This window comes from Chaetodon auriga, chromosome 12, assembly GCF_051107435.1.
Source record: "Chaetodon auriga isolate fChaAug3 chromosome 12, fChaAug3.hap1, whole genome shotgun sequence".
In the NCBI taxonomy this organism is placed as follows: domain Eukaryota; kingdom Metazoa; phylum Chordata; class Actinopteri; order Chaetodontiformes; family Chaetodontidae; genus Chaetodon; species Chaetodon auriga.
This window is the reverse complement of record NC_135085.1, coordinates 4,190,244-4,217,195: the sequence shown is the minus strand read 5'-3', so window position 1 is coordinate 4,217,195 and position 26,952 is coordinate 4,190,244. Positions and strand designations below refer to the sequence as shown.

Sequence of the window (26,952 nt, the reverse complement as noted above, 5' to 3'; positions counted from 1 at the left end):
CCGATCTGCTCTGGAGGGAACCAGGCTGTGCTCAACCAAACCAGACTGACATGAAAGCAAAGGCTCTCTGCGATGAAGTCTTATCAAACACCCGTCCATGAGCTGAAGTGAATCTATGTAGAGGGTCTGGTCTGTGTCCTGAGCATTCCCAGTCGGAGGTTCACCAGCATCTGGCTGGGGCTTATTTTCCACCCTGGGATCCTTCCAGTGGTGCTGCTGCTTCCAGGAAAACTAAATCAGCCCCAGGAATAATGTCTACAACAGGCTGGACGTTCACAGGACAGACTGGGGAGAAAGACAGAAAAAGATAGGGAAAAAGACTGGAAACAGCTTGTTCTCCATCTTTTTGAAACCTTTTATTATAAATTAACAAAATAAAAAGGCAAACTTGTAGTAAAGCAGCTGAAATCAACCTTGTCTTGGGAGTTTTTTTCTGTTCAACAAGCAGTGTGGAGCATGTGCTAGTTAGAAAATGGTTTTAAATAAATGAACTTCAATGGGAGAAAAAGCATTAACTGCACCAGGGTTCCATTCCCACCTGCACTAAAAACTGATGCTAGCAACATTACTGGACAGGAGTAAATATACAACACACTAAGCAGACATACAGTACAAAAACACACAGTTTAGACTTTGACCATATAAGAAAATAGGCTGCTGCCATCATGAGTCATTATCAGAATCAGTGTTGTATATTAGACACAACGCTCAGCCTAACCTAAACCTAACCCTGGTTTTACCTGACATTAGAGTTCTGACTTAGCACCACTATAGTAGCTTATTGAGTAGAAGTTATGGAAAGCTGCAGATTTTTAGTGGCATAAGCATTTATAGGCACACATGAATGCATCATTACTGAATTAACACAACAGCAACGTTGCTCAGAGTTCTTTACAGGATAAAAAAGTGGCTAAAAAGTGATGCAGCAGAATTCAAGGTATCTTGACTTTTAGTTCCAAAAACAAAAACCAAAACAAAAACCAAAAACACATCATACACGTCCCACAATACAACCAATGACATCTTTTCATCTGACCCTCCCTGTCTGTCTTTCTAACTTCACACGCCAATTTCCGCATGGCAGTAAATGAACTAGTGAGTGGACCTTTGAGTTCAGATTATTTTTTTTAAATAAGACATAACAGGATAACCGTCTCAGGCTTCTTTACAGATGTCCTCCAGAGCAGAACACCTGAGACAACTGTTTACGCAAGGTCAATAAGGCTGCCTCTGACCAGTAAACTCTGAGAAGTTCCCCTTTAATAAATCTGACAAAAGCCTCACTTAGATAAATCTCACTTGACATGATACCAATAAATTCTAACTTCTAACTCATGGAAGGTCAGAAGAGAAACCAAAGCTTGTGTTTAGTGACAGATTTTGATGAGCATTGTTTTGATGTGAAATTAAAGAGTGTACATATGGAGAACCCTCCAAGGTCCCTGAAGACTGGGATTAACATGGTAATCATTGCAGCTGTGCACGCTCACCTTCACAGGGACTTCTCCACCACCGTGTGAACATGCACAGGTGTGAGTACATACAGTCCCATTTTTCATAAATCAGAGGGAAATTTCCATTTGCAGGAACAGAGTAATATGTGTAGACATTCATTCATACGACCTCTGGGGTTTCGTCCTCTTCCAAAGGTGAATACATGTCCACTTGTTTTATGAGTTAAATGCTGCTCATGCTCATTAAGACTTTGGTGTGAGAGGCACAGCAGCAGCTGGGGTCAACATAAAACTCATTCCCTGCTTCAGACTGATCCACAGTCAGTTAGACACAAAACATTTGCTTTGTTTGACCTCCTGTTGGATAAATTGATGACCGTCAGTCTAACCATAACTTCTTCCATCTGTGCATCCATTCCTTGTGCTAATAAGCAAAGATGATATCATACGTCATCTGGTGTCCATCGTCCCATGCATACAGTTTCTTATCTAGTGGGCAGTAAGCCAGCTGGGAGGTGTGTGCGTGCATGTTCGTGAACGCCAGGCTCGGCACGGTGTGTGTGAACGTGTGTGTGTCGAAGGCGTATGTCACATTGGCGTAATGCCGCTCCATGCTGTCCACTGCATAAAGCACACCGCAAACCAGGAAGCTGTTTCCATAGCGACCACGTCGAAGACCCGTGCGGAAGCTCCTTATTGGCTGCAGGTCTCGGGGGTGGAGGTGGATGAGCAGGGTCACTTCCTGATGGAAGCCCTCTGTGTCCAGCGCTGGGTAGAGCAGCCACAGGCCGGACTCATCAACGGCAAACTCCACCTGGTAAATAGAACATCGTTACAGAGGAACACACATCTAAAACTCTACAGTAGGTCCATATTTAGAGTTTTCATTACAACTGTGCATTAAAGCAGCTATAATCAGTATTTCTAGGTTAACAATGACTACTTGTATGTGAAAGGTGTCACTCGTACTGATGAACCAACAAATATTTATCAACCAACTCCACTGATCCCCTCAGCTCCAAAGAGCATTTCAGTATCTTTCGACTTGTAGTTTTGGCTTTTGGTGGAGACCAAAACAGAGCTGAAAGGAGAATGAATATCAGACTTCACTACAAAACATTTCAAATTTTGCTCTGTTGCTAGGTTTGGTACCATCATGGCTGTACAGAAAACTACACTAAAACCTGTGCTAAAACTACTAAAACCTCTCCAGCAGTTGTTCTCCTCACTATTTGCCCTTTTGAACTCTTTCGTGATTTGTAGTGTTTTCTTTCCCCCTGCTGACCTTTCATGACCCTTTGAAGTGTCCCAAGTGTATATTCCACTAGCAAATCATCTTGTATTTACCACACTTACATAACATACACCATGGCTCTTACCTCAGTCTGTCCCCCGTGATCTTGCTCCTCCAGTAAAGCATCATGCAGTGTGGTCCAGGCAGCTACATATCTGTGTCTCAGGTCATATCTGATCACGTCCCTGCTGAAGGCCCGGTTGTAGTAGAAAGCTCCATTAAACACGACGTGGCCTGTTCCAGTGAAACTGTAGGGCAGCTTGTATGAATTACTTGCTTGACCTGAACAGACGAAACACACATACAGCCTGTCAGGATGAGCGTAACCATGACAGCATCAAGGTGTGAGCATCCGTCCATTATCTGTCGAGACCATTTTTCTGGTATTATTTCACTGACTTCAGTGACCATAACATACTGGCATCCTCTACCCACTGTGTGAATTTCTAAAATAACAAATCAAATACACTTGAACCCAAACAGAACTGAGAGCTACAGGACCAAATGGACCAGAAGAGTACTGGATGTGATCAAAATTCATCACCAGCTCTGGCAGAACTGTCTCAAGAAAAAGCAGCTGAACGCCTCATGAGTTGGTTGAGAAGACTGACGGGTTTTTGTGTGGAGGGTCTGTCTCAGGATCTCTAATGGAAGTGACTAAGTGCTCAGTGTCCAGTCTGCTTGCAGACTGTTCAGTCATGCATGTGTCCACAGCAGCTAAAGATGCTTTGAACTGTCACAGCTGGACTTAGCTTCATGTCTTGGCATGGTTGAAAAAAAATTCTGGGTTAATTTCTTCAACACACACACACACAAACAAACAACTCCTATACCTGATTTGAAGGTGTCCATGTCTCGGAACTCTAGGAGGCTGTTGCCATGGTGACCATTGGTAAGGTAGATGACGTTGCCATGGCCACGAGCATCTCTCATCCACACTCCATCCCTTAGGCCATAAGAGTTCTGCTGGACTGGTTCAGAGATGCTGGCCACTGTGTCCTTACACACTGCTGCAAGAACACACACCAGAGGTGACACTGACTCACTTACTTCAATGATAAAAACACTGAAACATGTGCACTCGCTACAGGCCAAAGTACTCTATCATATGTATCTGTACCAGGCTTTTTTGTGGTCTTTGGTTGGTCAGCGGGGCTCTCCGTCCAGCTGAGTCGACTTCTGGGTCCTGGCTGAGACTCTGCCATGGGAGACGCATCAATGGGTGGATTTATGTTGGTATCTGAGGCTGATGTGGTATGCTGATTGACGTGCATGGTAGGCTCAACGGTAGTTGTAGTTTGTTGGGAAGTAGCTCTCAGTTTGTCTGTTGTTGGTTTTGGAATTTTTGGTGGCGTGGTAGTGGTTAATTTAGTCGTTTGTCCAATAGTGGTGGGAGCTGGTTTGGTTGTAGTTGTGGTTTGTGGGGTGGTAGTTGAGGGAGCTGTTGACTGCTGGGTGGGTGCTAGCTTGCTGCGTGTCCTTGACAGGTCCTGAAAGTCTAGTTCTGCGTGAACTGAGGTTGAAGGTCCTGGGAGCTGGTCAGAGATCAGTAAGTCCACGGAAGCATTTGTAGTTAGAGTAGCTGCAAATGAAGGAAAACGAGAGTTAGACGAAGAGAAGACAGTTTTATAGTGAAGTTCTGCAGTGAACTAGAGTTCAAATCATCTGGATGCTACCGTTGAATGAGATTACCAAGACCTGATATGACATCATCGTAATCAGTCACCAGGAGGTTATGATATGCTCCAGTACGTACTGGAGTATATCCATCTACTTTGAGATCAAAGCAGCTATAATCAATATTTCTATGTTAACAATGGGTCACATGGTTACTTGTAAGCGAAAGGGGTAACTCAGTGATGACCCCACAGAGACTCATCACCCAACTGCTGGTTTCAACTCCGCAAAGCATTTCAGTGTCTTTCAGCTCTTTGGTTTTATGACCTGCAACTTTATTGATAAGCCTAGTGTACCTGTTCAGCACCACACAGACATGGTTAGCAGCAAGCTGGTGAACATAGTGCTGCATTTAGCAGTTTAGCCAGATATTTCTCTCTTCAAAGAGAGTGAGCATTGGTCTTAACATTCATCAGGTGGACACAAAGTGATTCCAAATGAATGTTAATGTTGCTTTGTTTGCTTTGTTTTCTGACAAGTACATCATATCAAATTTAGAAGATGATGATATGTTAACATTGTGTTCACCACATGTTTCCGCTGCAAAAAAAAACAAAACATGAATTTGAAAATTCCCTCCCTCCCCCTAGTGGTAGCAACAAAAATGACACTTGCCATAACCCCACTGTGAGTACCAACATACACAAAGTGCACAGGAGGAGACAGTGGCTGTCTATTATATATTCATCATAAATCTAAAATAAATAAAGAAAATACAAAACATAAATTCAGGACAGTACTAGCAATTGAACACAGAGGACTGATTAGGATTTTTAAACAATTTACAAGTTTGCCCCACTGAAAAAAAAGCCATAACATTGTTGTCATAAATGATCAATCATCTTGATAATCAATATGATAAGCAATGTTGCTACATCATCTTTTATTTATGCAAAAAAAGTAAAAAAGCAATGGGGGCGTAGTTGGGAATACTTTCTTTTCATCAAGTTCTGATATGTTATATGATATAATATGTTTTTCAACACATTGTGACATAAAAGCAGCATTATTAGTCATAAGGACACATCAGACTTACTACTCTTTCCTTTCCCTTTCTTCTCTTCCTCCTCCTCTTCCTCCTCCTCCTCCTCATTGTAGTTCTCCTCCTCAGCCTTGTAAAAGGTCACACCCTTGATGACCATGCTGCTCTTGTCTTTGATTGGCTGCTTTGGCTCTGTCTTCTCTTTGATTGGCTTTTGAGTTCCTGTCTTATTCCTGGTTGGCTGTTCCAGACCATCTTGCTGTTGGTTCTTCTTCAGCTGAACTTCATAATTCTTCTGCAACACAACAAGTAAATTTCTGTTAAATTTACAAAAAAAAAAAGGGATTTTCAATTGAGATAACAATGTCATGGAAAACAGTTAAGGAGCTGGAGTCACACACATGTTCACACAGTTAGTACCTGCTTGTTGGCGTAAGCAGCAGCTCCACTTTTCTGTCCTACTCGCTCCAAATCATTCGCTTTCTTCTTTTTCTGCTGGGCCTTCTTCTCTTTCTCCTTTTCTTTTGCTCTTTCCTTCATGCGTTCCTTCTCTCGTGCTCTCTCAGTGATATTACGTGCTAAAGTCTGCACACACAGGATGACAGTATATAAACAGTCCATCCTAAGCAGGATTCACAATGGCACACTCAGAAACTACGGAAAGAATACACAGACTGGTGACAAATGAAAATCAAAACCTGAATAAAAGAGTGGAGAAAAGCAACAACTGCAGATGCTTCCATCAAGGGCACGAGGGCTCACTGAGTGGTTTGACTCATATGCTGTGACTCTTACCATCGCCGGATCACAACACAAACGAACACCCATGAGAGATTTTAAGAGCAATGTGAAGCCAAAGTTTGAGCTTACAAAGCTTCTGGATAAAGACAATGGTAATCAGGCATTTTTGTATTTTTTGCTTGTAGTGATTGAAAGAAGACAACATTGAAAGAAATAAACATTTAATCTGCAGCAAAACACACAGCAAGTTTACCACTGCTACTTTTTAGATTGAGTGCGACTGAAACTTCCTGAGGATATCATGAACATCCAGAAATGGGCTCAGAAATCATTGCAAACTCCAGAACTTGCCTGGGAATCATCAGGGTTTTAAGTTTCCCTCAGTATGAAAGCGATCCAGTGATGGCTGCCTGTTTATCTACGGCTACACTGCAAACAGGAACTGCTAATGGCCACTTCAGCTTACTTTTAATGGTTCCACTTTGACAAAAGGTAAACAAATATAGGCTAAAAGAAACAGTATACTTCCTGTTTACAGCCCCGAAGACTTAGGCAAAAACCTTCAAAAGACATATAAGAGAATTTGTTGGCAGGGTAACTATTCTTCTATAACAAAGTAGCAGCAGCAGCATCTTTTTGACTTTTTGGCATCAAGCTTCATGGAAAATATGATTCTGAATAGACACTAGAACTAAACATGCGAAAGACATGAGAGGATGTCCATCATTACTTCATTGTTCTCTTATATGTTCACAGTTATTACTCTAATCTTTTCCAAAGTATTTTGGTTGAAAACATGTACTGTAAAACCAAAGAATCCTGCTATGCAATTTGCTACCTCATTTCAACTTAGACAATTTGTCATGTTTTGCATCTTCATCTGCAAACACTTTGTTCCTATTTATTAAGTTCAGAGTTCAGAAGTCATTTATTCTTCAAAGACTATTTTTCCATCATCTATTATGTGTTTGGAGCTCCAGTCTTTGGCTAATGGAAAGCCTGAAAACTTCCATCCGCTATGTGCCACTCTGTGGCATTTGTCCTTATGGAAAGCAGATTTTTTTAAGTGAGTTTGGAGTTACATTTCCTCCATGCATGACTGGGACCTGTGAGGCTCCAGGACTGTGAGGCGAGCAGGAAAGACTGCGGCCGACCCTTCCCAGCCCAGACATAAACTCTTTGAAACACTCCCCTCCGGCAGGAGGCTGCAGTCCATCAGGACCAAAACCACAACAACAGTTTCTTCCTGACTGCAGCTGGCCTCATCAGCAACCCACTGACACTGACTCTCATCCTGCCCCATGGACACTGCACATTACATTAACATCAAGTCTCCATATCTAACCTGAAACATGACATTAACGCCATTCTTACTGCACATAATGTGAAATTGTTTCATACTGTGAACAGTGGCACACTCCTGAGCCTGTATTTTGCACACTCCATTCTCTTCATGTTAAACACCATACAGCTCCTTTCATTTTTATACAGATATTTAACGTGTGTGTGTGTGTGTGTGTGTGTGTGTGTGTGTGTGTGTGTGTGTGCTCACCTTCTCCACGTTGTCCACCCTGGTCAGCAGCTTGGTGGTGACAGAGTGGAGCTTTAACAAGTCCATTCCATACAGAGAGCCCTCCAACAAGTCAATGATGGTTGCCAGCTAAACAGCAAAACCACAGAGATAAATAACACAGAAAGAAGGGCAGAGAGAAAAAAAAACTTTGATTATGGAAAACTTCAAACTACTTGAATAAAGAATTTGTCCTCAAACGCCAATAGAAAATCAGTGACAGCATCTAGGTCTCAATATTGTGTGTGTGGTGTGTGTTTCTACCTTAATGTCATCTTTGCTGGCCTCCTGTAGTTTTTTAAACCTGTACTCTCCCTCGCAGGGGTTGACAGCTGTAGGTGGAGCCATGCACACACACTTCTTGCAGTCCGTTCCCTTGGTAACTGTCTCCACAGTGTAAAAAGGTGGCGATGGAGATGCCAGGTCGCTGTCAAGGATTCGGCTGCAGTCAGAGCGTTTGATTGGTCGAACAATACAGCGGCACACGCAGTCGGACCCTGATGACACAGTCTTGACTTTGTCATAATCCCCCAGCAACTGAAAGAGAGGGACAAAGTCTTCTGTCGTTCAACTCTCTCAGGTTGCTCAGGTGAATGGAAACTTTAAAGAAATTAAACATTTAACTTTAATATGAATGTATATTTTGCATATGAAGCAGAAAAACTTGAATGAAAACTAAAAAAGTGTTGCAGCATGTGTGATGATTTGCAGCTGCAGTGGTGAGCTGCCTGAGAAGAAGACAGTTCCAAGCATTTACAAACAGGCACTTTTTGGTTTGGAGCACTGAAGGATATTATATAACTAACCACCAGAAGGATGCAAACTGCTGCTGTGGTGTGGACACACACACACACACACACACACACACACACACACACACACACACACACACACACAGCTCTGGGTCTGATTCACCACGTCATTTAAGCAAAACTCACAAACTGTAGGGTTTAGGTTGTGTTTACAGGAAAAAAAAAAAAAAAAAAAAACAGTAATAAAGTATAGACTTATAATTTTATAAGTAAAAAAAAATTATGCTTCTAATACAATCACTTAATCTCATTTTCTGACAGGAAATGAGAACTTTAAGATTTACAGTTACAAAGCAGCATGTGTCCAAAAAGCACAAGTGCTCTGAATTCTCATGTGGTTTTCACTTGATGAAGTGGATGGAAAATATTCGTGAGTCAACCGCTGATCTGACACACAGGACTGCGAGCAAATGAGATCAAATGAGGCTTCACGCAGAGGGGAAAATCAAACTGGTCTTGGTCTGAAGGTCTGGCAATTTAATATTTCCCATCATTATCAGGGCTATCATTTTCTTAACCAGCATGGTCCGCACAGAACTTCACTTCAACTCACACAACTTTTACAACTGATTCACTGGCCCGCTAAAATGAGGAGGATCCTTTTTTATACTGGTTATCTTATTGAGAAGTGCTGCTAGAGCGTGTTGAATAAAGCCGAAATGAAGACTGACCCATTTCGATGTCTGAAACATCTTTCAATCTTTCTTACATCAGTTTTTTGCATTCATTGTCATTAAACTTCCAGTCTGTGAGCGCGGTTTGGTTATGAAGCACGTGTAAGGGCGCGCATTACACTGACCTGGCTGATGATATTCTCTTGGTTGTCCATTTCTTCCTCCAGAGGCTCGGCGGTGGGCTGTTGGACTCCCCCCTCCGCACCTCCAGCAGGAGCGTCCCCTGCTCGCTGACTGTCCTCCCCTGCAGCCGCGGACGGAGCATCCTTGCCCCGTTCCCCCAGGTCTGCAGCGCCGGTCAGCAGCATCTTCTCCAGCGAGGGGTCCGCGCTTCTGTCCGCTTCCAGAGCACCAAGAGTTCTTACAGCCCAGCATAACATCAGCAGCGACAGACTGCGCCACATTTCTGCACAGCAGCAGCTGACAGTGTACAACACACTGTGAATAAATAAACTAGTCCCAGGTAATTATCAGGTGGTTGTAGCCAAGACTGGCTCAGTCTAACGGCGCTGAAGGAACACTCGCCCACGTATCAACCACTTTCTAAAGGAAGCTTTACTGAAAAATTACTGTCCAGCTTCCAAACGCTTAAAAACGACGATCCATGGGTTAAAAAGCTTATTAAAAAACAAACATCTGCAAAACACCGAAGGATCACTGGTCTAAGATGACTGAAAAAGCCCTGCAGAAGAGATCTGTGCACTCAGTTACAGTCAACGAGGTCTCAGAGTGAAGAAGAATGAATGAAAGATGAAGTTACTTAGCTGGGTGGCACCAACAGAGGACACATCCCTCCACACAGATCACTGTCCAAACCAGGACTGACTGAGAGAGAGACAGACAGGGAGACAGTCAGAGAGAGAGAGAGAGAGAGAGAGAGAGAGAGAGAGAGAGAGAGAGAGAGAGAGTGGTCATTTGGTAATCTTACTCTTCCAGCAGTGAGACACAGTCAACAGTTTCTTAAATACCTCTAACAATCCTTCATTTACTGCTGAAAATACATAAAATGAGTTGTTATAAGTCTAATGAGCTTGGAATGGAAACCATTTTTTGATGAGGAGAAAACTAAGTTTTGTAAGTGTTCAGCAAAGAAAGTAAACTTAGAGTGGTAGTCACAGACTTTCCCCTTAATTCTCCAATTAATTTGAAATATCTCACAAATCCATTATTTGTTGATTTATTTAGGCTGGTGTTGGAGCTGGATTTTTGGATGAGGGACTGAAACATATTCAGGTCAAAATAGTGACATCACAGCAGATTTTTATCCAGTTTTCAGGTGTTTACCTAGACCGGGGTAAATTCATGCATGTATAAAAAGGGCTTTAAAAAGGGCTCTATGGCTGATTTGGTAAAATTTAAATGACAAATACAAATCAAAACATTTGACATGATAAATCATTCATGTGCTCTGTGGGTTTATTGAAAGAAAAAAAAGCTACTGTTCTTGCAGAAAAAGTGGTAGAAAAATATAAAGAGCCAACTTGAATATCTGTGTGTGGTCAGGGTGGGGTTGCAGCCAGCAGGATGAAAAGCAGGGAGGGTGGGGGTGGAGGAGACCTTTTCATCATGTTATCTCTTTGTGCTCGAGGGTCTTCTGGGTGTCCGTCGGGAGTCTGTTTCTTTCCTCCTCCCCCTGCAGGTTTACAGGGTCTCCTTTGCCTGACAAAGCACAGGCTTCATCCTGTCACGTTCCTCCCTGTGCTCCACCAGCTGTGCCTCTGGCTCCCTCCTCCTCTCTCTGTCCTGCTCCAGAGTCTCCTCCACCTGTTTGACACTCCAGGCAGCCTCACCTGAGGGGTTCTTCCTAACACTGAAGTGCTACAGTAGAAGAGCTTGATTCTGGTCTTGGCCTTCACATCAGTCTCAGTGCAGCCTGCTTTCAACTCTTTTTCTCCCTGGAACTGTTGTGGATCTAGTTCAGGGACATGAACTGTGCTTTGCTGGGGCGGCCTACAGAGGGAGTCCAACCCAGAATTGGTCTTATCATTTGCCATCCATAAACAAATGACAAGACCATCCAGATCACCTGCTGAGGTGCTGCAGGGGATCTTTTGAGGATGGTGTAGCCAAGATGCTGAGCAGGCTGTAGGTGCTATCCCTCCTCTTTTAACTGCTGGCAGGTTGTTGCCTCCAGAGTGTGCCTTTAGAAGGACCAGTCTCCTTTTGGCAGTCCTCATCAGACAGTAATCCTCTTGGCACAGGCAGTGGTGTTCGGCTGCATGTCTTGGATGACGTCCATGTTGGCTTTTTTCCTGCCTTTACAGCACTTTGGTTCAGTTGGTTCTTTGGTAGCCTCCATCGGGAAACCTTTGCTCTCTCTGGCCACACTGATAATGATGGCTCCATTCCATTTTAACATCCCAGTGAGCCAGCATGCACAACACCGGACTCAGAATTAAACTGAGTGCAGCCATCATTAATGTTATTAACTACACCTGCAACATCTACAAATTCCTGCTGTGAAAAAGGTCTGTGTGGACTGAACAAGTCCACAACACATATTCAAAACAGTATTTCAGTTATATGCCATTGCTGCATGTTGAAATACCATCTGAATTCAGGTAAGCGTCTCATGTGTCTGCATGAAGTGCAGATTTACAGAAACCACATAATGACACAAAAAACAGCATGCAGACATCTTGTGAAGCTGAATTGTGAACAGTATTCACATATGGCAGGTCATCATAAAGAATTAGGGAAGACTAGACCAATAATACATTTTTAATGAATTTTTCATGATGTTATATATGAGTAATATTGTTGCATGTAGCTCACAGTAATGTCCTGTTTCAGTGCTTACCAGCAGATGGCCTTACCGTGAAGGTTGTGACACTGTGTGTGATGTTACGCTTGGTGAGACGATGGCTGATTTCACCTCATGTTTTAACAGTCCCGCCCAGCTCACCACACACTGACTCACAGAAAACAGAGGAAATGAGCTGAGCCAAATCCTCGACACATCAGAGCCACTCATTTAGTTAACATGTATTACATATAGGTTTCCTGTCTATACTGTGTATGCATGCTTAAATAAGTGATCCGAGCTTTTCTGCCAGCATTTGAGAAGAAGGAAACATAGACATCATGGGAGCATCTTCCTCTGGCTTGTTGGATGAGGCCAAAATCACACACATCAAAGGTAAAACCAAGAGATCACTTCTTTTTCTCCAGCGTTCTCTCGTGTAGTCTGCAGCTTTGGACACTTCTTCTCTGGAATGTTTCAGAGGGACTTTGATGGCCCTGAGTTTTCCATAGAGAATAAAGTGCATTTAATAGAGATAAAGAAAAATAGAGACAGAGAAGTGTGTGGTCAAAGAGAATTAACAGAAGCTGTAGGAGTGCGAGTGATAGTGGCAGCAGCATCAGTAGTAGTTGTACGATCGCAGCGGTGATTGGTGCAGTTTAGGTTGGGTTACCTTCCACTGTGTATCTGCTTGAGAGCAGAGGTAGAACTACACAGTTTCTGTCCCGAATTACCACATTATTATCTAACTATCCTAACGTACTTCATATACTGCTATACTGACTTTTGAATATTTTACATAGTGACTGACAAACCAATATAATCTGACGTACTTGAACTGAATGGCATTGACAGAGTTGTTGCATTTTGCTGCATTGTATTGTATTGTATTGCATGAAGAGGACACAATGTAACTATTTATTTTGGCCTTTACTAGAATGCTGTCAGCAAAGAGGTAGACAGGAAACATGGGGAAGGACATAACATGCAATAAAGGTCCCCGGAATCAAAGTGGGGACATTGTGGTTATATGGTACCAGCCTAAACCACCAGGCCACCAGGACAGTTAGCTGATTTTATACTTGTTCCTTTTCTTTCTTTTGATTTAAAGTGTAAGAAAAATGTTTTGTTTTGTTTTTTTTTTGAATGTCACAAGTTATCATTTTAGCATCAAATGAATGTTGACTTAAAAACAACAATGAATGAAATAAAAAGGATGTGCTACATGAGCTGCTTTGCTCACTTCTATGTGTGCATTCCTATACGTGTTATCGGCGCAGTCACATCCTGTCACTAATCTCCAGTGTAAACTCGAATCTAATTACAGCCATTTCCAACTATTATATTATTATGGGTTGTCTGATCTGTGTGTTTGTGTATGTCAGTGTCTCAGTGTGTAACATCAAAGTCAACCTACAGAGTGACCCGAGTAATGTGTGATAATGGTCATGCACTGTAAACATATGATAAACGACAGCTTATGACTGATCCACATCCTCCAGTTCAGAGAGTACATGAGTCCATCTGTTCTTCCAAATCAACAGACGTTTGACAAAAGCCTCAAATGATCTGAAGTACTACGCATAAGTTTTGCCATCCCAAAGCTGTTTTTTACTAAGACGCAGATATTTGTGTGTGTGTGTGTGTGTGTGTGTGTGTGTGTGTGTATGTAGCCACATATTTCCGTATGACATCATGATCGTTAGTTCTTGAGCATTTTGTTTTAAGGAGTATGTTGCGTTCACTGTGTATGTGAGCTTGGTCTAATTGCTATCTTCCTCTCTGCCTTGCCTTCCATCTCTCATCCCTTGTCCTCATACTCAAAACTGACCTCAGAGCAGAGCAGCAGCTGTTTCAGTCCATTATACCAGAATCACCAGCTTAAGGCTTCCATATACAGAACACATTCAATCAGTGGATGAGCATATTTAGTTCAACGTGTCTCTTGATTAAACCATCCACTCAGGGGCATTCATTTAAAAAGTCTTCCTGGAGTTATGTCTTACTGACCAAGGGCAGTACTAGGGCTAATATATTAGCTCCTCTCCTAATCCACGCTCAAACCTGAGCAATAAAACCGTAAAGCTGCATTAGTTGATTTTTTCAGTCACTTGGGGGAAAGTGGGACAAACTGAAACCACAACATTGATAAATTAAAGTGCTTCAGATTTAGAAATCCAGGCATGTAGAAACATTATCATTCATTCGGAGTTGCGTGTGTGTCCACTTGTCCTTTAGCGCTGGTTTGGTCTCTACCAACTCCTGAGAAAATGATCTGGCTCTTTAGCTGCTAAATGCTCCATTATCTTCACCAATAACTTGCTAACTTTGTCATTTGGTAACATACACTTTGTTTATCAGAGCTTTCTGCTGAAAGCAAGAAACAAGTTTGAAGAGAGTGGTAGTTGCAGCCCACACAATCTAAACAATGAGCTGAAAGAAGCTTAAATGCTCTGTAGAGCTGAGGGGAATTTCAGAGTATGGTGAGAATTGTGGGTTCATCAGTATGAGTGTCCAGTTTCACGTTACACATAGTTATTCAATCCAAAAAATGTTCATTAGTGTAGCTTTAATGTATGCATTGTATCCATTAATGCTAACGTTACCACCTATGTTTTGGGAGGAAATATTTTAAAAGGGCAATGCAAATAGAGATAAATACATTGGTTTTTTTTTAAATGTGTGTGTGTGTGTGTGTGTGTGTGTGTGTGTGTGTGTATCCAGGGCTTGTTGACGGTGCGTTCCAGAGCTTCAGTGTGTTTTACCATCAGCAGTATTCTGCAGCCTACTTCGGACACTTGCACCAGGAAGTGGAGCCTAAGAAAGAGGGGAAGGGCTTACTGCTCACACCCGGGGTAGGAGCTGCACCTGTCAATCAATCAACACAGGATTACAGTAACTCCATGTTCATGTTGGATGCAGCTGGAAAATCTGTGCTAATCTTTAAAAACATTAAAGGTAAATCAGTGTGTGTGTGTGTGTGTGTGTGTGTGTGTGTGTGTGTGTGTGTGTGTGTGTGTGTACAGCCTCAGTATGCTCCAGAGGCAGTGCTGTACCAAGGGTGTGTAAAGCTCTCTTGCTGGGATGAGCAGGGAAAGAAATTCAGAGAGAGATACGCCGTCCTGAGAAGAGACTACAAAGTGGAGATACATGAAAACATGGAGGTAATACTTGCACATAGACGCTTTCACAAACAAAGCATGACATTCTCAATCTAAAGTATATGTATGCCAGCACTGGACATTGCCTGTTCCCACCTGTAGACTTTCAGTCGTGGATGTGCAGCGAAGGTGATCCTCCACACAGCAGGGGCCCGTGTGTTCACCACAGAGGAGGACTCCCGAGTTCACCTGGAGCAAACCTGTGCTGGAATACTCAATGGTAGTATTCATTTATTCCTACAGTATATAACAAAACACTTAAGGTGTTTTATAAATCTTTCCTTTACTGTGCAAACACCTCAGCTATTTAATCATCTTTATCATCAAATGATCAAATGTGGGATCAGAGATGTGCTACCCGTCCAAATCCTTTGGGTCCCATCAAAATATGAGACTTTGTGTCAAGTTTGGGACATTTTATTGTGTAAAGTGGCCTATTTCAGGTCAGGTTCATGTCTCACATTTGGCAGTACTAGTTGGTTCAGTCAGATTGGGTCTTAAAGAGAAGTCAAAACCCAATACTGGTACCTGTCAGGTTTGGGTCAGGCAGAAAAACTTGGTTTCTAGTCTCCATTGTGGAGGGTTGCAGATGTGGGTACGCTTTTCAGGCTCATCATCTCAGAATTGCTTTACTTTGCTTTTGCTTTCAACAACAAGAGTGTGGTCAAGGTGTAACCACAACAAGAGTTTTAGACCTGTCTAAAATCTAAGGGGCTGGATGTGACTCTGATAACAGAGAGATGGTTCCGGTCCTGTGTTGTTTTGAGAGGCTCTGACAAATAATCAGGTGTTTTTTGTTTTTTTTTTACTTATTAGAGAATTATTCTAATATTAAAAACGTGTCTAAGAGTCAGGTGTTGCTGTCACTGGTTGGCATGAACTTCAGCTGCTTTTATTTTGTTGATGAATGATTTCATGGTTCAGAGTAAACTCAGTCAAGCCCACATCTGTAACACTGCTGTCTCTGTGTGTCTATGACGGTGTTCAGATGCGAAGGAGGATTCCTCTTCGGCGATGTCGTCTCCACATGTGTTTGCTGTGTATCTGCACCTGCCTTATGCAGGCCACACCTGCTTCCTTTTCCAGCAGGAAGAGGAACGAGATCACTTCCTGTCTGGCCTCAAGACCTGCATTAGACACCGCAACCTTGGTAAAACACAAACACACCCTAAACACCCCACATTTTCTCTGTGACTCATTTTTACACGTAGTGTTGGACCTACATTTGAAACATGCAGAATATTAAAACTAGAAGAAAGAGAAAACTATGTGATTTTAAATACCAACGTGCTAAAGTTGCTCAGTTTTGAACATCACTGTCCCATAGTGCAAGGTGTAGCTGAAAATGAGGAATCACTCATTTGGAAAAAAAACGGCACTTACAGAGTCTCTGCCGCCTTAAAGAAAGAGTTCAAACATTTTGAGTCTGAAAAGATGAAGCAACTTCCTCTTTCATGTGAAAAGTTGCATCCATAAGCATTAAATGTACCCTGGCTTCATTAAATCCTCTCAGGGAGTTTGCTGTTACAGTTACACGCTCACCAGCAGCTCTGGTACGACCAGTGGCTTATTGTGGCTAATATTATCTTACATGATCAAACTTAGTGGACATCAAGACTTGACTGACTCTTCGAGTTGTACTTCTATTGCACAACCTTTAAGCAAGTCACAGATGAACATTTCAATGGTTGTATCACAGAAGTAAAGCAAGAGGTAAACTCATTGTGCTGCGCGAGGAGAAACGTTTATTGTCTGTTGCTTATGAGTTCTGCTGGCCTCTGGTCAGGTCGTGAAATTCTGACCTCTTTTGAGCAACTGGCTCAGGAGAGTCTTGGAAAATGAAGGGAAATGCAACGTGCCATTATCGTGTTATGGCCACTGTGGGCACAGTGGCCGCTGTCCAGTGAAAGTTAAATGGTCTTGTTGTAAGCACAAAGCAAGATGTGTTTAGCATAGCTTAGCATAAAGACAAACAAATGCCTACCAACACTTGTTTCATCTGCAAACAAAGAGAAAAAACACAGTTTATGGTTCTAGAGGGTGTTGGGACTATTTCTTGGCAAACGCAGCTGGGCATAGTGACTCCACACAGCTTCCTGTTGTTCATCTTCCCCCCAATTCACAGACTCACATTTTTGCTCATGTGTTGGTCAAACATATGAGATTCAGCCATGCAAAATTCATCCTTGCTTCTGTTTTATACATTCAGAAAAAGTAACAAGTAAGAAAGAGTAAGTAAGAAAAATATCTTTTAATGACTACTGGTCAAGTTATTTGAAATCAAGGTGGTGCCACCTGCCATGAATCACACACTGTTAAATCATGGTCGAGTACATTATTTGGAACTGCTAAAATGGTATTTGAGTCATAATGATTTAAAAAGGCCTCAACACCTTTGCATTTCTGTAATGTCAGATGGCGGTGTCAAACATTTAGCTCTTGCTGGTTGGCTCTTTTTTAGTTTGTCACTCATGTGGCGGCAATTGCCCTAGTGACAGATGAAAATATTAATGTTGTTGGCTTCCTGTGTGGTTAGCTCGGATGCAAACCAACAACAACCCCTCTACTTTCAGTGATATGGTTGTGAAACACAGCTTGTCATAGCTGCACCAAGATGTGCTCAGCAGTAACAGGAAACAACACACAGCTTGCCAGCTGTGACTGCTTCACTTGGTTTCTCTTATTCGTCCCAAAATAATAGGCTTTTCTCAAGTAATATTCTCACTTAACTTTCATAACTTTCTTGGAATTTTAATCCATTGATTTAATAAACTGAGTGTCTGTCTTGTTCTATTGTACCAGCTAGAATTAAAAGTAAATAATCAAAAATTGTCATATAAACAATGGGTCAAATGACTCTGAGAAACAAGCCGGTGATGAACTGACCCAACGTTGCAGCTCTTCTGAGCATTTTAGCATCTTTCAGCTCATTGTTTTGGCTGTTTTGACTGAGTCTCAGCCCTCTCATCAGCTCAGTTTACAGTGGTAGTAGGTATCTGATTTCATCCCACTGTAGACTACCTGCCAACAGCAAACTGCAGACGGACACAGGTAGAGACCAGCTGATGAACACAGTGGAGCATTTTGCTGCCATATATCCCTGTCTTGAGCTGTGAATAGCTGAGTGAATATCTGACTGAGACTTAGTGAGGTGGCTGGACACATGACTCCAAATGAATGCTAATGTTTCTCTTTGTCTGCTGGATGTGTAAGAAGGCAATTGTTGCTAACACATTAGCCATAATAATAAAAGTGTGTGATGCTCTACCCGTTGTGGAGTTCTGTCCCCAAGAGAGCATACAAACTGATTAATGCAGCTTTAATAAAGCTAGTTTGCAGTTGTTTGAGATGATGCATATGATTTTGAGGGAAACTGGTGTAGGTTGTGTACAATTATGACCCATTGGTGTTCAAGTCATCACACATATCGCATTTCTAAACTTGAAACTTCAAATTTAAATTGAAAAGGAAATGATGTCACCACAGCGGCTGAGTGTATGTGTAGAACTGACCCCCCACTGTTAGGGTTAATCAGATGAAGGTGTGCATACTAATTAGAACTGGGTAGCAATGAGATCTTTGTTTACAGTGAACTTAATTACAGCTCTCTGCTTGAAACAGTATTCCTGGTGTTCTAGCAGTTTGACCACTGGAGCATCTCACATCACATGTCAGTAACATCAGTGAGGAAATGATTTCATCCCACATGCCAGTCAGTTTTTAGCTGCACTTATGATTCATGCTCATGGTGTTGCTTTCTGTTCCTCAAATGTCCTCTGTCAATGAAGTAAGAAAAGAAAGCCCAAAAGTCTTCCAGGGAACTGGACCACAAAACAAATAATAACATAAGAATGGTGAAAATGGGCGATGTGGAACCTAATACCACTAAACACAGTAACACTGGAAGTAATAAGTAATGACTGAAAGTAGAAATCAGCACAGTGAGAGCAAATATGCATGATGTGAAAAGTAACAGTGGTGTAAACTAACAGCAAAGAGTGTATTTGTCTATCATATAACTGCATTTACTTTTCTTTCTTCTGGAGAGATTTTCAGGACCAGCTCCAACAATTTTTATGTCTATCTCTCAAGACTGTCTGACTTCCCTGCCCTGTCTGTGGCTCTCAAAAAGAATGAAAAAAGTAATGCTAAAACTAATTTAATGTTATATGTGGGCATTTTATGCCCTTATTAAATGGGCAATAGTAGAGAGATGGGGGTAGAGAGACGCTGAAAACAAAATTCAACAAAGGTCCCTGACAGGCAGGAACCAGTTCACAGTCAGTGTCCTAACCCTAACACTTAGGCCACCAGAAGTTTCATTTTTAAGGAAAGCTCAGTCATTTCCTAAAACAGCAGGTCACTGTAGTTTTTCAATCGAACGTTGCTCCAACAGCAGGAAAGAGTGCATTTGTTGGGGACTATTTTCTAGCAGAGGATTAATTCACATCTGATGCACTAGTGAGTAGTCAGTGCAACAGGATGGTGTATGTGGGACTGAGTCAAAATAAACTACAGTGTGTGTGTTCATGGTAATGAAGGAGCATGTCACCCCGTGCAACAGTGTGGCTCACTGACGTGTTTTTCATAGTTGTTAGACAACAACAGGGCTGTGTGGCAAGAGGATATATCTATTTTTATATATAAATATAGTCACACCAGAACAGGTGGTTGTTTAACAATGAAGACAACAACTCCCATGATCCCATACTGTTTCACAACATCAACGAACTATGTTTTTTATTTTCATCGTTTTGTTTGAGAGACCCCTAGTGGCAAATATACCGTATGTTTTAATGTGTTGCACTGAGCATGTCAGGGATGTATTGATGTCCAAGTTCCACAGAAAGGACAGAAATGTAGAGAAATGTCCAGAATAATAACTGAATCCAAACTTCCTGCAGACCCCTGGTGTGATTTATCCTATGAGAGCCAGGCGTACGTGCAAGCCCTGCGACTCTACCGACAGGACAAAGGATGCTATGAATCCTGGGAAATGTTGCTGGGCACTGAGGAAAAAGTCAGCAAACACACACACACACACACACACACACACACACACACACACACACACACACACACGCACATCTTTCTGTCTGTGGTTCTTCATCCACTTGCTTCTTAAAATATGTTTTGGTCTGTAGGTACTGGCCTCCCAGGTGATGGAGGAAGTGTTGCCATGGTTACAGAGTCAGCTTCAGCCAAAAGTAAAGGGCAAGAAGACTGAAAGGATACGGCAGTGGTTGGCAGTGAGTTACACTAATACACCAACACAATACAGGTGGAGAGAGATGCTGTGAAACGTAGCTGGCTGACAAGAACGTGAGGCTAAAATCATCCCTCATCAGCTCTGGGACTCAAACATTAGCAAACAGTGAGCTGGTGACAGTTGGCCTCAGTCTACAGTGCGTTATCAGTCATGTTACACACCAATGTTTTCTTTCCTGTGTTTGGGTCATCCAAATGTGCTGAGCTATTTCTGACAGCCATTGAAGGCAACATAAAGTATATGAAGGCTTCAATGTTGACATTTCATTCATTTTAAAGGATCAGGATCGGTACAGAAGTTGTCAGATGATGTCCTAAATGACCAGTAACCCACGACTGTCCTTAAATGAACCTCAGAAGAGAAAAATTCTCAAATTCAAATGTGAATTCTGAGAAAAATAATAACAAAAATACTGCTGATTTTATTCTCAAATTCTGCCTCTAAAGCTGCACTAATCAGTTTTTGGTTCAATGTTATTAAGGTCATTTCTAGCAGCAGCAGCAGCAGCAGCAGCAGCAGCAGGCAGCCTGCTGTACCTCGCCTATCCAGCACCAAACAGCAAACACAGTGAAGCATTTATAGCTAAAGAGTCAGATATGTTTCACAGGAGGTGGAGGAAACCAAAGTAGAGCTAAAAGGGGAGTGAAACTGTTTGGGTAACACACTCACCTCAACAACTTTAGAAGGTGAAAATAAGTTGTGTTTGCAGCTTGCTATGCTGCTTCAAAGTGGCCAAAAAATATAAGTGTTTAGACTGAGTTCTCCCCCAAGTTCTGATAGGAAATTTGTAATTCTGATTTCTCAGAATTTTGCATCACGTGTGAGAATTTTAGATATTAATCTCAGACCACAGTCTCCTTCTCTGCAGCTTTAACCACTGCAAACATTGCAATCTTTTACCTTGAGTTGAATTAACTGAAAATGAAACTATTTTATAGTATATCATACTATTATGTGTTCATGTATGTAGACACTGCAGGCAACCTACACTCTGGTGCTGGAACAACTCACCACAACTCTGAAGGCTCTGAAGGAGGAGTGTCGTCAGACAGCATCAGCCAATCAAGCACTAATCAGATCCAACCTGGACCAGATAATGTCCTCTCACTGCTTCCTGGAGGACAAAGTCAGAGGTACAGCAAGTCGATCGTTAGCCCCTTTAAGGTTTGAACACACCTAGAAAAAGAATGAATTTGACTCACTCTTTTTGAAGAGCAAACACAGCGCTGTTAAATCAATATCTGAGTTTCCTGTCTGATAAAAGACTCACTATCAAACGTCTTGTGAGAATATGTGTGTTTGTGTGTTCCAGCATGTATACATGAGGAAGCCGAGAAAGTGAGCAGTGAGTCTGTAGCCCCCTACATGTCTTCCATCCTTGAAGCGCTCACAGAAAGCATAAGTGCAGGGTTTCAGGGGATGCAACGCTCCCTGCACACACAGATGGACTCAGCCTTCACTCACACAAACGGAGGAACAGGGGACACAAAGAAGGTGAGAGAGACATTTTTGTTGTCTGTGTGTGTGTGGAGAAACAGTCTATGATTAAACAGTGTTTATGTAGTGTTTTTTATGCAAACTTTAGCTTACATTTCCCAAGGTGTTGAATCTAGCCATTTTCTTATTATTAATTGGTTTAAGATCATGATTATGGTTTTGTGTGTGTTCTCCAGGCCTTGTCCACTCTGCGCTCCATCAGTCTGGATCAGTCCTACAGGCAGGTGGAGAACCTGGCAGAGAAACTTGAAGGCTTAAAACAGCGGTTTGGATTGAGCAGCACTCAGAGGCTGGTTCACTCTGCACATCTGGCGATGGAGAAGGTATAGAGTTCAGCTGGGTGTGTCTCTCTGCAACAGTCTGTACAGCCAAGGCCTAACAGTCACACAGTGCTTGTCATTTGTATCTTCCAGTTGTTGGACAGTGCTGTGTACACCTTGGAGCTGTTCCTCCAATCATCAGCCAGACTGCAGCCTTCTCAGATTCCTGTCAAGATGGACAGAGCTAAAGAAAGAGTCCTGAAGGTAAAGACAGGACAACAAGGAATATCAAATCAATTTTTTTGTGCCAGTGAATGCTTTTTCACCATAAAAAATCCAGAATTTCACGTGCAAAATTAAAACAAATAGAGGAAATGCAAATAGAATTGCAAATAGAAAGAAATGCAAATAAAAACTTCTAATATTCTTCAGTACACACTGTAGAAATCCAGTCATAGGAAAAGGTCTTAGATGAGGGGCTCACAAACAACATAAAAACATGTTGAATGCGAGGACTGATTTGATGAGTGAGCGTACACTGCTGTTTAAAGGCCTGGCGTTAAAGCCTGTCAGCCTCCTCAGAATGAACATGCACTGCTGGGCCTTTGAGTAGACCCTGTCCACGTGGTGTGAAGAACAGGTGGTGGTCAACCTCAGTGCCCAGTTACTTAAAGATCTCGAGCTGTTCCACCACCTGTCCGTGGAGCCTGAGAGGTCCACAACAAACAACATACTACATAAACTATACAGGATTATTACTGTCCAGGCAGCTGGTGTGTGCTGTATGTAGCTTTTAACATAAACACACATGCACAGTGTGTACAATGAACCTGAAAATGTTCAAACGTGATGATGCTATTAGGACTCTGTAAATGACACCTGTGTGTGTGTGTGTGTGTGTGTGTGTGTGTGTGTGTGTGTGAGCAGCAGCTAGACTATGATAGCAGAGTGGTCCAGAGGAGGCTCTATCAGGAAGCTTTACTGGAGATCAGTCTGCCTGCTCTCACCAGGAGGATGGACAGCAAGTGGAAAACTGTAGGTCAAACACACCTCTGCAGTGTGACCCACTCTGTCTCTTATACATTACAGCGTGCACATTTATACTGTGTGTTGTTGCTGGTACGATGTGTGTTTTCTGTCCAGGAGCTACAGCAGTTGGAGCAGTACATTTTCTCAGACTACAGCAGTTTCATCCTGGTTCATAATGTCTATGATGATGTACTGAGAGATATCCTCAGCAAGGAGATAGAGACGGGTAAACACACACACACACACACACACACACACACACACACACACACACATACACACACACACGGGTCAAGGAGTCACTTTGGTGAATGTAACACAGCCACATTGTTCACTCACACACACACACACACACACACACACACACACACACACACACACACACACCATTTAGGCCTGATATCTGGTGTGATCAGAGGCAGAATAACTCTGTTTATCTGAAGGAAATTCAAGACTGTGTGAGACTCAGGTTAAGATAAACTGATTGTCAGAGCAACTAAAGTGTTTTGAGAGATGTTTGAGCTCCCACACTCAATGATGTGCAGACCAGTTCTAGTTTGGCCCATCAAATGAAGTTGGACAACTCCTCTCCAGCACTCCTCCAACACTGAGGACACCTTGCCTTCATCAGAGTGATATCTGAAGTTTCTTCTACTTCACAAATGGTCCATCAGTTAGTGATGGGACTTTACGAGAGAAATATGAATCACCATTAATCATAATACATCATCTTTCACTAAAGGATTTTCACAATAAGATATTTCTTTTTACGAAATACGTTTCATCTTGAAAAGGTTGCCTTTCCAATTTTAAAAAACAGGAAAATGTAAAAATCTTATTTTTAATTGAAACTGTATTCATATTTTAACACTTAATGAAAGCTGTAGCTAATTTCCCATAGCTGGCATCAATACATCCCTTCCAGGATATTGAGAACAAATGAAAACAAATGATGGGAAATAGAACATGGTGTCCTGGAACACAGAGGTGCAACTGATTCCATTTTAACGGACTCAGTCAGTAAAACGCAAACACTCGTCGCCATGTGAAGATTGTTGGAGTCTTTTTATCATGTCATGTTCCCTTTTAGGCCTTTTTGTATTTTCAAGTATCTCACTGAGGATTGTGAGACTTCCCTCTGTTGCTATTTTGATAAATGACTGACATAGATAAGAATAAGGGAAGGGTGACAGTTATCTAATGAGCTTTGAATTCTCATTTCCTGCTGAAATCTAAAGGAAATCCTGTCTGTAAATGTGCTGTGCATGATTTTCCACAAACATTTAAAGCCAGTCAGTGACTTATATATGCATTGTGATATTACATTACTGCAGGGGTAATATGATGGGGCTAGGACTAGTTGTTTTGTTTCTCTTATTTTGTCCAGCTCCGGCACTGGGGCTGTAACCAAGCTTTTAGAAATACTGCAGCCAAATCCAGTGCTCAACCAAATTGCTTACTAGCAACCAAAAAGTCGTTTTTCCTTCCCCAAATTCCAGTAATTGTAAGTCTACAGTGTAAGCTCGCTATTAAAAGCCGCAATTTCATGACCTTTGTGTCCTTAATACTTGCTGTAGCGCTGTCCTGTCCTAAGTACAACATCTGCTAATTGATATATAAATTGGAACATACCTCTCTGGTCCAAACGTCATTTCTAACTGTGTCCCTTCCCATCTCCTCAGTGGTCCAGGATGCTGTCAGGAAGAAGAGCAGCAATCTGCTATTGGACACATCTGATCTGGCCATTAGTCAGTACAGCCTGCTGGGGCAGACGCCTCCTCTCTCTGCACCAGGAAGCCCAGCCATTCACACTCGAGACTCCTCAGCAGCACCCAGTGAAGAAGCTGTTCTTGTGGTGGAGGAGGGAGGTCAGACAGCCACAGCTGACGTCTGCCTTCAGGGTGACCCAGAGCTCAATGCCAATGCCAAATCTGACCCCAGTACCACTCAAAGCTCTGACCAGAGCACCGTGCTTCTGTCTCCTGTGATTATCGTGTCACAACAGTTTGATGAGTCATTGCCCGAGGAGCCTTCGTGCTTCGAGGAAACCCAGGAAGAAGTCCAGCTTGGAACTGATGCACCATCAGCTCCAGCTGACTCTGATGCAGGGCGTGAAATGTGTACACCTGACACACCTGCTGACCCAGTATCCACTAATCCCATCCCAGACTCTGCTGACCTGTCAGTGTCCACTCTGTCCTCACCGCAGGCCACAGATGTTCCAGCTGAATGTGCTGCCATTGATCAGTCTGCAGCACCTGAAAATTCTGCTACACCTGATGTCTCGACTTCATATCAAGCACAATCGTCATACCCACCTTGTACAGACAGCCCAGTGAAAATCAGCCTTGGCTCACTAAGCGAGGCCATTGGCTGCAACTCTACAGCACCTCCTGTAACGCAGATGATGGCACAGCAGACCACTGACAGAGCTGTTTACTTGACGGGAGAAATGAAGAACAACTGGGAGGAGGAGAAGGTAAAAGAGGAGAAACAGAAAGAGGCAGCAGAGGAGAAAGAGGTACATGAGAGAGTCAAAGAGGGGAAGGAAGAGACAGAGGCAGGAGAAGGAAAAGAAGAGACAGAGGCAGGAGAAGGGAAAGAGGAGACAGAGGCAGGAGAAGGGAAAGAGGAGACAGAGGCAGGAGAAGGGAAAGAAGAGACAGAGGCAGGAGAAGGGAAAGAGGAGACAGAGGCAGGAGAAGGGAAAGAAGAGACAGAGGCAGGAGAAGGGAAAGAAGAAGAGGTAGAGGGGGAGCGAGCTGAAGGGCAAATGGAAGGTGGAGCTCAAACAGGAGGCGAACCAGTCAATGAAGTCTGCCAGTCCTCTGAATCTGCAGCAGAGAGCGCCACCGCCTTAACCACCAGGAGAGAGTGTGAAGGCCAGGAAGACGAAAGCAAAGGAAGTGAGCTTGAGACTGAGAAAAGAACAGAAGATGAGGAAGAAGCAGAGGAGAGAGATCATGCAGAAAAAGCAGGAGAGAAAGAAAAAGAGGAGAAGGAGCTTCTCCAAAGCCCTCAGTCAATGGAATCAGAGCCAGACAGTGATGCAGAGCTGCCATTGGACAGTGTGGCTGTCATCAGAGAACTGGTGACTGAGATCACTGAAGTAGAGACAGTAGTCAGGCCCTGTCCCAGCAGCAGCCACACACCCTGAGAGACCCGTACCACCACAACCGACCGATGGACCTCAAAGCCAGATGGACTTTACTAACACCTCCTCCACTGTTTCTTATTCAATGGTACAGAGAGAGAAGAGGGGAAGAGAGGAGAAGGTTAACCCATCCCATTATGACTGCATCACTATTTTGTATGACTACATTTTGAAGAAGACAAACATTTATTTTTACATTCTTAATTTTACATTTCAACAGCTATACATTTTCAGTTCGGCTGTTTTTTTCTGCTAACATTGAAATTGATATAAATAAAGCCATGAAAAAGATCTTACAGCTGCATTTATTCATTTTGTGGCCATTTGGCTAGCAATGACCTGTTACTACTTTATAAAGTTGTTGGTATGGCTAACGTGAATGGATATGCACCAAATGTTGTGGAACATCTGGCTCTTAAGCTGCTAAATGCTTCACTGTGTTCACCAGTGATGTCTGCCTGGTGGATGGTGCCGACAGGTAGTGTACAGCAGGTATATTAGAGGTGAAAACATCTGCCTGTTGGTGACTGTGAACCAAAACAGAAAAGCAGTGGGCTGTAAAACCAAAACGATGAGCTTAAAGAGGCTAAAAAGCTCCACAGAGCTGAGGAACTGCAGAGCTTCTGCTGTGCTTT

The 26,952-nt window shown here is 42.6% G+C and overlaps 2 protein-coding genes across 2 annotated transcripts; one reads left to right on the top strand and one right to left on the bottom strand.

Annotated features, from left to right (window-relative positions):
• Nucleotides 1-341: 341 nt before the first annotated feature.
• olfml2bb (olfactomedin-like 2Bb) lies at nucleotides 342-9,608 on the bottom strand. Its single transcript, XM_076745269.1, has 9 exons — nucleotides 9,330-9,608; nucleotides 7,983-8,255; nucleotides 7,701-7,808; nucleotides 5,828-5,992; nucleotides 5,462-5,702; nucleotides 3,869-4,330; nucleotides 3,582-3,758; nucleotides 2,834-3,030; nucleotides 342-2,268 (listed from the first exon to the last, which is right to left on the bottom strand). Exons 1-9 carry the CDS (start codon nucleotides 9,606-9,608, stop codon nucleotides 1,879-1,881), a joined length of 2,292 nt encoding a protein of 763 aa, XP_076601384.1. The 3' UTR covers nucleotides 342-1,878.
• Nucleotides 9,609-12,164: 2,556 nt separating this feature from the next.
• LOC143329112 (protein Niban 1-like) lies at nucleotides 12,165-26,552 on the top strand. The gene is made up of 14 exons (XM_076744841.1): nucleotides 12,165-12,343; nucleotides 14,672-14,802; nucleotides 14,974-15,111; nucleotides 15,211-15,328; nucleotides 16,097-16,258; nucleotides 20,013-20,128; nucleotides 20,253-20,357; nucleotides 21,348-21,510; nucleotides 21,690-21,871; nucleotides 22,051-22,197; nucleotides 22,288-22,398; nucleotides 23,062-23,169; nucleotides 23,278-23,389; nucleotides 24,846-26,552. The coding sequence occupies exons 1-14, from the start codon at nucleotides 12,289-12,291 to the stop codon at nucleotides 26,318-26,320; spliced, it is 3,123 nt and encodes a 1,040-aa protein (XP_076600956.1). The 5' UTR covers nucleotides 12,165-12,288; the 3' UTR covers nucleotides 26,321-26,552.
• Nucleotides 26,553-26,952: the final 400 nt, after the last annotated feature.

Coding starts and splice junctions, on each gene's coding strand:
- olfml2bb (XM_076745269.1), bottom strand. CDS start 9,608: ATGTGGCGCAGTCTGTCGCTGCTGATGTTATGCTGGGCTGTAAGAACT. Junction 8,256..9,329: donor AAGAGAATATCATCAGCCAG/GTCAGTGTAATG, acceptor CCTCTCTTTCAG/TTGCTGGGGGATTATGACAA. Junction 3,031..3,581: donor CATGGACACCTTCAAATCAG/GTATAGGAGTTG, acceptor TCGTCTGTTCAG/GTCAAGCAAGTAATTCATAC.
- LOC143329112 (XM_076744841.1), top strand. CDS start 12,289: ATGGGAGCATCTTCCTCTGGCTTGTTGGATGAGGCCAAAATCACACAC. Junction 16,259..20,012: donor CATTAGACACCGCAACCTTG/GTAAAACACAAA, acceptor AACTTCCTGCAG/ACCCCTGGTGTGATTTATCC. Junction 20,129..20,252: donor TGCTGGGCACTGAGGAAAAA/GTCAGCAAACAC, acceptor TTTGGTCTGTAG/GTACTGGCCTCCCAGGTGAT.